The sequence below is a fragment of the Apteryx rowi genome, unplaced genomic scaffold (genome assembly GCF_003343035.1).
Source record: "Apteryx rowi isolate R43461 unplaced genomic scaffold, aptRow1 scaffold_80, whole genome shotgun sequence".
Classification (NCBI taxonomy): domain Eukaryota; kingdom Metazoa; phylum Chordata; class Aves; order Apterygiformes; family Apterygidae; genus Apteryx; species Apteryx rowi.
Window position 1 is genome coordinate 168,897 of NW_020451094.1, and position 12,132 is coordinate 181,028.

Below are 12,132 nucleotides of genomic sequence, written 5' to 3' on the forward strand. Positions count from 1 at the left end.
AACTTTTCCTTTTTAAAGTTTTTTGGTGGGGGTGAGAGTTATCCTTCGTTCAAAACCCCACTGAGCTCTTCAAAGGAGGAGTCTCTGCAGCAACATCAGGGAGTTATTAAATACATACTTAGTCCACAGTTTTCATTGGTAAATTCTTTATGTCTGCTTAATGTGTGCTAGTTAGAAGAACTGATTCTTTCTGCAGACTCGTTTACTCAACCCTGGGGACCTATGATCCCCTGCCCCTTTAGCACTAACTTTTGCAAACACTGTTTCCCTTTAAAAAAAATGGACTCAGCAGACCCTTAAAGGGGCCAGGCTGTGGGACTCGGCCCCCAAACTTGGCAACACGGTTAAAATGTTTGAGACAATAACCAAATTGGAATTACCACAGAAATGGCATTTTTATAAGAAGGAGCTTTCTATGAATCTGGACCAGCCTTTTGTAGCCTGGGAACAGCTAATGCAGCGAGTCCCCTCCCAGGCGGAGGGAATCACAGGCTGATAAAGCAGAGAAATGTGGTCCATGTTGTCTCTACCAGTATCATCTTTGGCCTCAGACTAAACATTTAGTTGGGCTTAGTCACATATTTACTCACTGACACGGCAGCTAGTGCAGAGCACAGATCTGGGGGAGGTTGTTTTTCTCCGATTTTCCTTTGCGCTGTGTCCAGAAGCGGATTGGAGCTCCCCCTGCTGCTCTTGCTCTCCGGATTACTGCAATTTAGAGGGTCTGGCAAGCGCGTTTACGTAACCTTTGCTTGCCCTTCACACTCGGAGCGCAGTCGTGCTGGAATCACGCTAGGCTTCCTCAGACTTTCATTTTTCAGAAGAGCTCAGAGCAAAAAAGGAAGGTGGGACCGTGGTTTCCACGTGCTGTATTTACAAGGAGCAGCCCAGTGCTGGTTTGCTGGCCCAGTTATCCCCGGGCGACGGTTTGGATGCCCAGGCCCTCCCTGTCCCTTGGTGCTGCTGGAGCTCTTTCAGTCACTGCTGCACACACAAAGTGGGGGGAATAGGCAAGAAGCATGTGGGGTTGACCTCTCCTCCTGACTTTGCAGCTGAGATCTCAGGGCGGGGGAAGGACTGAATTGCACTCCCAGTGTAAAACTGGTCACAGAATGACTGTTCACCTTCATGGGGAAAGCTAGTGACAGGCAACTTCTGGGCTTGTCCTTTCTCTCACCTTGACTTGATCTTCAGCTTGGGCAAATTGCTTCTGTGTGCCTGGGGCTAACGAAGCCAAGGTTTCTGACCCTAGCTGGCCGTCTCGACTGCGCCCCAGCCTAGGATCCGGGAGCACAGCCTCTCTTGCTGTATTTACTGGCATGTGCAACTAGGGACTTCCCACGAGACTGTTAGGGGAGAGCCTAGAGGTGCTTTTGCACATCTCTCATGTGCCTTCATTCCAAAATGTGAGACATCACCATTGTCCACCGGGGGCATATCCAGGGCTTCTGGCCATTTAACGGGAGGCAGACTATGCAGGGTCCTCTCTGAGTTGCACTTCGCCCTGTAACACAACACCACAGCCCCTCTCCCACATCGTGGCCACGTGTGCTAAGTGCCTCTGGTTGCTGGATCGCTGAGATGCTGTGTGATCACAAGAAAGAAGCTGTAGAGGTACCCCAAGACTGTGAAGGACAAGCCTGGCTGCAGGTAGGATGAGGCCGGTCTCTGTGTGTGTTGTGTTTGAATGGCTGGTGAGGTGACCAAATGCATTGCACGGGACCAACTGCAGGATTTAAATCTGGGAGTCAAAGTAGTGCAAGCTTTGCTTCAGACTGCCGTGTGACTGGCATCTTGTTTTCTAGTTCGCACTCGCATAGCAGTGTGTTAACAGCAGAGTAAGCCTGAATCAATTTGGACTTGTTCACCCTGAGAAAAAGAGAACAGTTAAAAATTTGGAGGGTCACATCACCATGGCATTTCAACCAGAGTGGCAATAGGGCCTATCTACCACTCCTCTGGAAGGTACCTCCGATTTCCAGGATGCAGGACCCGCTCCCATGACTGTAGTGTGGGGGGTTACAGAGCTGAAAGGCAGCCCCATGCGACCACACTGCCCTGGGAATGAGCAGCATCGCTGAGGAGCAGGAGTGGAACTGAAGTTAATGAGAAGTCTGCCCTCTTCCTCACATATGTCCATACCCAGGCCCATATGGAAGGTGTGCACAAATATTTGCATTGCCCAGGGGCCCAGAAACATGCATGCATCTCCCCCTGGGAGGTACCCGCAGTGAATCGCTGGGGGAGAGCGTGGGCTGAGGAGCCCCTCGCTGAGCAGGGCTGCCCGGGGGCAGCGTGGCAGTGTCGGCAGTGCTGCAGGGAGCCGTGAGGCTCCGGCAGTTCTGCCTGGGGCAGGCTGAGGAGAGAGGCCCAGGAAGGGAGCGCGGAGAGAGGCTGCAGTGGCCGCTGCGCCACTGACCCTTGCGGCGGCAGCAGCTCCGTGCCAGAGAGGGCCCCTTGGGAGTATCAGCTTCTTCTCGAATTGTTAGTCTGAAGCGGGAACGAGAGCTTGTTGGGTTTTTTTTCTGGTTCAGTTCTAGATTGAGCTTAATGAAAACTTCAGAATAATAGTTCAGGTGTAGTAACGGTTCTGGTTCAAGGAGAAAATGGCTCAGATCCATTTTTGGTTCAGGTTTGGTTTGACTGATTAAATCCAGGATGTTCTCCCACTGTGCTCTCTAGTTTCTGACCCAGCTAGTCTTAAATGGCAATTTGACTAAATTACGTTATTGGAAGTCAGTGTGCTACATTCAACCTGGTATTAAAATACAAGGCTGGGCTTGTATCTTTTAAATTTGATATGAAGACAGCTGTATGCATTTTCCCTTGTTTGTAAATTGTATACACATGATATGATGTTTTCAGTAAGCACTAAACAATGCAATGTGAGGCATTTCAATAAAGGAATAATTTAATGTAACCCAGCAGAAATGCAGAGCCTTAGAAGTGGTTCTTTATGAAACTACAAATTTTGGAAATGGGTCCAGAAGACCTACACTGGAGCAGCAAAAGAAACAATAGTTAACACAGTAACATTCTTCTGTAAGAAAAATACACCATGAAAAAATTATAATTTTTCCATATAATGGTTTACATGAACGCTTCAGTTGGCATGTTTTGTATTTGTTGCATAGTAGGGATTAAAATTCTCATTTCTTCACCAAAGGAGAATATTGCTGTACAAGATACACTTGGAGCCAAACAAGCTTTTTTTTTTTTTTTGTCAAGTGTAAATTTGTCTCATATATTATGTTCTGGTTCACAGAAGATTAGCACATTCTTGCATTCTGTTCATCTTCCATATAGTTTTGACAGAATGAGACACATTTTCTTTGTAACCTTCTGAGATGGGAACTGTCTCTACTGTCATAGGTGGAGGACAGAGTTAGAGAGGGCTGTATGATTTGTCTTGGTCATTAATGAAGTCTGTAAAAGCTGGATTAGAACTGAAGAGTTCTTGGCTCCCCACCTTGAGTTCAGACCATGAGTTTATGCCGTTGTAGAACCGCTATACCGTTGTGGTGATCTGGACTGGATTAAGGAATGAAGAGAGCACAGATACTTCCTGTTAAAGAGGAGCAAAAACATTGTGTAAGAGACAGATTGGAATAAATTGCATCAACAAAACCCTGCTGCAGAGTGCTAAAGAGCTAGCTGAGGGAGCAGACTGGCTGTGAAGAGCAGTCACTTAGATATATATTTAAACAGTACAAAGTGGTGCCAGGCAGAACCGTCTGAGCTAGGGCGAGCACTGAGGGCAGGAGGGGTACATTCACCCCAGGCTCTGTGCAGGCTTTGCTCAGCAGTGGGCTGTGTTAGCCCAGGTGGAACAGAGTATTTACAAAGTAGTCTTCATAACTACGCTGACTGGATTATCTCTGCACAGCACTGAAGTGGTCCACTTAGATGCACTCTAAATACACGCAAAAATGTAGAAGGCAGACAAGCAGTTAGCAGAGTGAATCCATCTACAAATCTAATGGAGTTGATGTGTCATCCTTTGGCCAAGGAAGGGAGGGGAGTTGTGTACTACCCCTGCTCAGCTTGGGCTGCAGGTGGAACACATTCAGGGGTTATGCGGCTCCTGTCTAATTCTTGTTCTGTGGTCTCTTATTGGGTGCAGCCCAAATTGAAATGCAGGGTTTTGCAGTGCACAGGAGCCTAGGCTGAATCAGCCATTTGAAATAGGGGGATAAGGTCCCCTGAGCCCTCCCAAGGAATCTGGGTTTCTCTTAGCAGTTACTGAAGTTGATAGATGAACACATTAGTGGCAAGTGAATGAATCCAGAATCCATCGCCACAGCTGGCATTTTTAAAAGGGGCCATTGATAAAAAGCTTGATATTTGGTATTCAAGCACAGTTTATGTGGCATGGGTCCCGTTGGACCAACTGTTGCAAGAAGTTGCAGGTTTTCTGCTTCTGCAAAAGGCACCTGAAGTTGCTCCAGGCTGTCTCCCAGATTCCCACTGGCCACTCTGAAAAAGTGCCTGTAAGTCCACTCTGTGGCTGTTCAGGCTGGGAGTGACCCTGAAGAAGACAGGAATAATGATCATCCACTGATCATTTACATGGCACAGAAGGTAATTGTGTTCAGAGAATACACAGACTTGACCAGAGAGAAGAGCTGTCTGATGTGCGAGAATAAGGCACAGTTTGCAGAAGCCTTTTGCCTTCTTCCTTATTGTAGATGCTTAGGACTGACATGCTTCAGTGGAAATGAGCATAAGAATATAATGTTTAGGTGCATGTGCATGTTCACATAGTTATAGCAAAAGATCCATTCTCAGTGTTTCCGCTTAATGTTTCTTCTTTCTTTCTCTCCAGTCGAAGACCACCCCCTTCACCTACTCGGCCCACTGTAATTCGTCCGTTAGATTCGTCCCTGTTAGACTAAATGAAGTTTCTGGCATGCCATTCATTGTTAACCAAATATGTGGAAGCAAATTGCTTTAACTGTTGCAATAACCAATGTATAGTGGCATGTATGGACATCTATAGGCAAGTAACCAATTTTACTGATATACTCTCTGTCCATTCTGCATTGCTTATGAGGTCTTAAATGTTTTGGGAAGGTCTGTGCTGCCTTGACTTTTCCTTGTGCTGTAGCTGATGTTAGCTAACCTACTGACATACATACTCACCCAGACAGCTGTGCTTACAATCCTATACAGTCAAATGAGGGATTGACTTTGTGTGTGTGCGCATGTGTGCACGTGTTGTCTGAGTCTGCTTTTTTTCTTTTATCTGAATGGCATTTTGCTTTTATATGTAGCTTTCAGATTTGTAAGGCATATCATTTAAAGAAAGGTTTTCTGTCATTTGGAATTAGAGGGTTATGCCCATTTTCTTCTTTAATGGCTAAACTGGGCTGAGAAAAGCAATGTTGTTTTTTATACAAGCTCTTTGTTGGCCCAACACTTCCTTGTCTCTCTTGCAAGTCTGCTGGATGGCTGCTTTTCCTATAGTTCTCCTCATCAGAAGCCTAGTTTATAAAGAATGTCGTTAAACAAGAAGGCTACATATGGTACAATCAGTGTTTTACAACATCCTTCTTTCCACATTGGTGACTGACATCCAAAGTTGTCTTGCTGATCAGCAAGGACCAGGCTGCAGTACCCTGGCTTGGCCTGGGTAGTGCTCTGTGGAAATGGAAATTCAGAAGTCCCAGCAGATAACTTGGAAGTCTCAGTGTGGAGCTGCCACAGCCTGCAGCAAGGATGTGAGAAAAACAGTTTGAAGGGCTGGTACATGACAGGCCAGCATGTGCCAGCTTGCTTTGTCCTCTAGTAGCACTTACTCATGTTAGTACTCCCACTGAACTCATTGGAAGCACTACATGTGTGTGAGTGCAGGTGATATGTATAAATATACTGCCTGGCAGGATCCAGAGAGCTGAGTACTGCATTTAGTCATTATGTGAAACGCAAGAATACATATATACGGATGCACAGCTGTAATGGGCTACTATTCCTCTGCCCACTGTGTGAGCCCGTCGACAGAGCTATGGCCTAGGTTTGGATCTGAGCTTTCCAAGGATCCAGTTTGGATTCAAGATACTGGCTCAAGCCCGTCAATGAAGTTCCACTATATAAAGACTTTCTGTTTGCATCTCTTGAAGTCCCCCATGCCTCAGATTGGCAGTCCCTTTATCCAAGTAGGTACTGAGAAGCACTCAGCTGTGCATCCTGGCAATGTATTATTTTAGCAGATGTTCACTTTCAGAGGTCTTCTCTGACTGTTGTTTTACAAACTGTATATTAGTACATTGTAAAAAAAATTTATCTTAACTGTATCACTTAATTTTAAAAACTTAGGGCTGGTGTCATCCTTGTGGCTTAAAACTTAAGTCAATAGAATTACACTAKAGATTAATTTGGCCTTGTGTCTTCAGAAAATATTAATTGTTGTTATTACAATTACAGTTACAGATCCCTAGGCAAAGCCTTTGGTGGTTTCAAAGGCCACTTGTATAACCAATCTAATAAATTTATTTATGGAGACTGCATGTAGGGCTACAGTATGTTGTATCTCCATGGTTAGGAAGAATCCAGTCAAAGAGCCACAACCAATGGAAATTTTCCCTGTTAATTAGTCCCAGGCTGCTGATTAAATAACAGTTATGTTCACCACTGAAGCAAATCATGTTTCTGCTTACATGAGAGAGATGAGCTTGGAAAAGCACCATGATTTGTATGTTAGCTTAACTTTAATTTCCTGTCAACCTCATACCTGTGACGCACACCTGGGGAGCCTAGAGGTCAGCATTTGAAGTGCAGTGAAGATGGAATTTGTCAGTACAATGGCATCTTGGCAAACGACTGAAATGGCCAGTGTTTGTCTAGAGAACAGGACCAAATCTTCAAGACCAAGTGCACAAAATCAGCTTACAAGGGAAAAAAGGGTGCAAACCCAACTGCACTTACATTGTTTTTTTACTACAGAAAAGTGAAAACATATTTTGATGATTTTTCTTCTGTTTTCTGCTGTGCAGTGCTCTCTTCTGTAACGTATAATGAATCTATTAGATGTGTTTTTATAAGCAGCTATAGTAGTCCATATTGTTGCCTAGCCAACAAACCTGTATATAGATTATCAGAACTCTCTGTTCCTGGGCTGGCAGCTGTTTTCTGTTAGAAAGCCATGCTTAGCACCTCTTCCACCTCAGCCACTGAAAGTCGTCATTTTAACCCCAAATCTTAATATTCAGTAATGTTATAAGGCCAAGGTCTGGCTTCACCCCACCCAATCCTGAATGCTTGAGTACAGCCGTAGTTGTCCAAGGTCTCCTTTGCTCAGTGGGAAGAGACAGTGCCTCCAGAAGGTGATTCAGGCTGGTGTGACTGCATGGGACACCGGGGTGGTAATGATGGTAAGTTAAGAGCCTCAGTTAGATGGCATAACTCTTGGTCTAAAAATGTTTAATTAAATCTTCCATACTTGAGACTCCTTAATTTATGTTACTCATGGTTTCTGTCAAGTCTAAGGAAATACACAGTTATCACAATTCAGTGTTACCCTTAACTCTGCCTCACAAGAAATTGTATTTCTCCATGGTAATCTTGAATTATAAATGAAACTCTCAAGTGTAGATTTACCAGAAAGAGGAAGAGGGATGAGGGGTCTGTAGCCCTAATGTTAGCACCATCTGGTTCTGCACTCATTTTTGAGGTCGTGGGACACAGTGTGCAGCTGCACAGCCTTTCCTTCTTCTGCATCTCCATTCAGATCACACCTAAATCTGGCCCTACTTCTGAAATGCAACACTTCTGGGTGTACAGGTTAATTAACCTTGAGCACAGATCCAGAGTTGGATGATTTTTATCTCTAACTTCTTGCATATACACTTTTCAGAATAAATTGCATAGCATTTTTCCAAGAAACAACAATTCTAAGTGCTTCCCCAAAAAATTGCTACTTCTAGTTGACTAAATTCTCACCCTCTAACCATGGTCCCTTTCCTCGTGCTGTACAGTGCCTGGAACAAGTTTGTCTCTCTTGCTCACTCCAGAATCTGGTGAGTTGTGTCTCTCCCCATTCCTTGTTCTTGGAGGAGCAGCCTTGGCACCAGCTCGCTCCAGGCCTGAAAGACAGCAGGACAAGCTCACCAGTACATCCCCGTGTATCTGCTGGAGGGACTGGCTGGCTAGAACAGGCCACTTTCCCCTCGGTGGACACCTGTACRCAGGGTGAGCTAAGCCTGAGTTCCTGTATCTAAGGAGCATGGCTTCCTCTCCCGTTGTCTGATTCCTTCTGGGGAAGCTCAGAAGATTGACAGGGAGTAGTGGAGACTCCTGTTAAAAAACTTCTGTTGCTTGAGTTTACGTGAGTTTGGTAATTAGCTGGATGATATATGTAGCTAAGTTTCAGGAGGGTGCTCATCTGTTATTGCATTTAGGCTGAGCCTGGATCTCTACATAAAGAACATGTTCCACCTCATCCCATCATGGATGACCAACAGCTGAAGAGCTCACTTGTGCCATAAATAGCTCTCAGTCTTTAATCTCAAGGGATCTTGTGTTAGGATTAAAAAGATTGTATGTTCAATGAAAAAGTTTATGTAAATAGTTAATGTGTGTTTATTTTGTTGCTGATCTTATTGCACTTTTTGAGTAAGCCTCATAAAAGAAGATATTTATTATATTAGAAGAGATACATTATATGTTATGGCATTTTGTGTTAATGTATAGCATAGAAAATATTATACTCTATATTGCAGACAACTACACTAGACAATATGTATACAGCATATTGAGATTACTGGCTAGCTCTGTCTTTCTGTCTTAAAATAGTCTAAACCTCCTGAATTCAAAGCAGACCTATTTTGCACATGTGACACTGGGGAGGCACCTCATGTCTTGGTGTGCTTAAAGCACGCTGTCTCCTGCTTTTGGCATTGAACCTCCTCCCCYGGGCTCTAACAGAACAGCTCCCTTGTGTAAATGAATGCTACTCTGCCTGTCTTTCCTCTTGCTTTGTCTGCAGGCGAGCTGATACCGATGGCTCCTCCCGTCCAGACAGTCCTTCACTCTTGCTTGATATATGATTTGTTCCGTCTTGCTGACCGTTTGTTTCACTTCCTATTTCTTTACTTTTCCAGAATGGTGTAAACAATGTCTTCTTTTTGTAAGAAGCTAATGCTTAATTTCTTTCTGAATTTTGCTCTGTATGTTAATGCCCTACTTCATATGAGCCAAAACATCTGCCGTTGGCTTCATTGTCTGTAAATGGTTCCTGGTGTTGGCCTTTGAGCACAGCAAGTCGGTTCCTGAAACCATGGTCATTACTGAGCATTGCATACACCTGCTGTAAAAATGTTATGCTGCATTTCTGAACCTGAAATAAACTGTAACTCTTGATGGGCTTTTATTTTTACTTTCTGGATGCGCATGAGCGGTCTTCACCATAATCTCAGTATGCTGCACTCCACTTCTCTGTTTGGACTGCAGTAAGGATTCATCAGAGACACACGCATGTTGCAGTTCATATCACTGGAGATGTCACTTAAGTGTGTGGGGAGATGGGAGGGAAGTGACCCATGGAAAGTATTCAGCTTGCTACCCTGTTAGGGGCTTGGAGTGCTGCAGAGATGTTTTGCTGGGAAATGGGTAAGTGTTTTTCAGGCAATATCTGATATTTGTTTCACTACTAGGGAAAACGTGTTTTGGGGGAGAGTCAGAGCTGAGCAGAGGGCCAGGCTGAGTCCTCAAGAGCAGGAGTTGGAGTGAAGTTGTGCATGTGTGTGCATTCTGTCTAGAAGGGATTTCTCCCTAAAGTGATTGTGTATGAACATGCAGATGCCTCAAAATGTCTCTGTTATTCATTTCCTCCTTCAGATTAGTAAGAGCCAAGTAACTGGAATCAGTGCTTGGAAGAGTGGGTTTGGTCTGTTACGGCACAGCAAGCAGCAAACGCACAACAGCTTCCTACCCAAGGGGGCATTTCCTCACTGAGCACAACAGTCACTATGCTAGTCCTTAGGTATTGGGAAAATGGGGGGAGCAAAACGTGGGATGAGCAAAGCAGCAATATCCCATTGTATATGCAGCAAGTTTGCTTTAACACTTAGGAGCATTTTTTTTGAATAGCCTTTGATGGATATGCCTGAGGCAGTCTCTGCACTCACTTTCAGTAGACAGGAGTGTCACACACGTGTCCTGTCTGGCTGGAGTACATTAAATATCCCTGTGTGAGTTGTTTCCCTGTGTATTGGCCAGCTAATATGTCAGTGCTGTCTGCTGGATACTAGGATGAGTGGCTGCTCTTCTCTGACCGCTGCACTAAGCCATTGACTGCCAAGGGTCTTTCCTGCTAATTTTGGCAGTAGATTCATTGCACTGCCATCACCCAAGCTTTTAGCCTTGCTTAGCAATGTCCCCTCCAAATACTGCAATCCAACACATAGATCATCTTGTTTGATCGTTCCTCGAATCCATCAGAATCTCACTTAAAAGGTCTACTTCAAGAACAATGTTTGAAACAAACCGTGATCCAGATTTTAAGGCTGGCTGGGGAAAAGCTCTTCTGGAGGATATTATTTGCTGCAAGAAAATTAGAAAGCTTCTGACCAACGACCTCGGCACTCGTGATGTGATTGTCCTAGTTCTCTGGCGCCAGCATGTCAGATGGGAAGCGGTGAGGATGAAAGCAGAGGCTGTGCTGATAGCCAGCTGATTCTAATCTTGTTCTTGCTCTTTTCCTTACTGTGCATGTTCTGTGCCTTTTTTCTCTTAACCCATTTTATAATTTTGTATATGAGCCATTTTGTTGTATCTTAACCTTTTGTTTTAATTCTGTTCTCCCCCCTCCCCATGAATTTTGGGTTATTTTTTGTTTTTTTCCTAGGCGACCTCCTCCAGCTGTTCCAGGAAGATCGTCCTAACACACGCATTTCATTTCTTTTGTGTTATATACAATCTGTTGTCTTTTTGGCCAAAATTACCTTTAATTTGCACTAGACTATTTGTAAATAAAAATTTTATTTTCAGATGTCAATGATAAGCTTTGTGATAAATAAAATAAAATGCTTTTCCATTAAAGGCTCTACCCACTCTTTCTTACATGGAGCCATTAACACCCCATGAAAGCAATTGCCTGGGTCCTGTTGAGACTCTGGCCATCTGATGGGGAGGGAGGGACATGCTGCTGGGATTCTACCACAGCTTCTGAATTCATTAACCTCTAGGATTGCTCAGGAGAAGTGGCTTTGGCTTAGTGGTAGCAGGAGGAAGAATAGACAATGACTTTAACAACAGAGACTGAAAGAGAGTCTCTGAAGAGATGTCTAATAAACCAGCGGTGACACCAGACTGTGTGCTGAGCGGAAGGTCCAAGGAGAAGATTGTAGCAGTCTCTCCACTGATGAATCTGCATGATTATAAAGAAATAGCAGCTGCTGTGACCATTTCTCTAGCTGAACTCCTGAATTCTTTGTGAGCCAACCTTGCTGGAGCATCTGAGCTCAAATAACTGTAAGTAGCTACCTCTGGGATTCCAAATATGTCTGTCCCTGTGGCATCCAAGTGAAAGATAAATTCTGGCATTTAATGATCAGAAAATGTGTTTGTTTTGGGTGCTGGAGAAGTATATAAAGGAGTAAGCCTAAAGGAGTTAATCAATCTAATCTAATCAATGTTTTCATTTACTTTTTTCTCATATTAAAACAATGAAGAGGTATCTCACAAACCATGCAGATAAATTGGGGGGAATTTGTGCAGGCATGAACTGGAGGCACAATGTAATGTCAGGATGCCAGCTTGTTTTTTGAGAGGCAGGAACCATATGTTTCTTTGTAGGAGGAAGCTTACAGGGAGAGGGACGTGCAGCAGTGCTGCTCTGGGGATGGGGGCAGGAGAGTAGGTGAAATTAGTATAGTGTGTAGAAGAGACCTGACAATGCACAGGCTGTGCTAAGTTTCAAGCCAGGTCTGACACACCTCTGCTAAGTTCGGGCAGTTCCTCCAGTTCCACCTGATTTAGGTCCCTGCTGAGACCTCATATATCCAGGGAGCTGCTGACTCACCTGGATGTGCTGGTAAATGCCACACACTGTGTTTACTCAAATGATAAGGGGATGCAAGCCCAGAGAGCTGTAGACTCATGCCAATTTTTGTTTCTTCTCACTCAGACTTTGTT

The 12,132-nt window shown here is 44.3% G+C and overlaps 1 protein-coding gene across 2 annotated transcripts in view; it reads left to right on the forward strand.

The window, feature by feature from the left end:
* DNM3 (dynamin 3) overlaps positions 1 to 11,012 on the forward strand; it is a 177,372-nt gene extending 166,360 nt beyond the window's left edge. Inside the window, exon 20 of one of the 2 annotated variants that reach the window (XM_026089156.1) lies at positions 10,844 to 11,012. In XM_026089156.1, the coding sequence (XP_025944941.1) occupies positions 10,844 to 10,880 (37 nt within the window). In that variant the 3' untranslated portion in view covers positions 10,881 to 11,012. Of the gene's footprint in view, positions 1 to 4,825; positions 9,358 to 10,843 lie in introns of those variants that run through there. The other variant, XM_026089155.1, reaches the window with a different exon arrangement.
* The last annotated feature ends 1,120 nt before the right edge of the window (positions 11,013 to 12,132 follow it).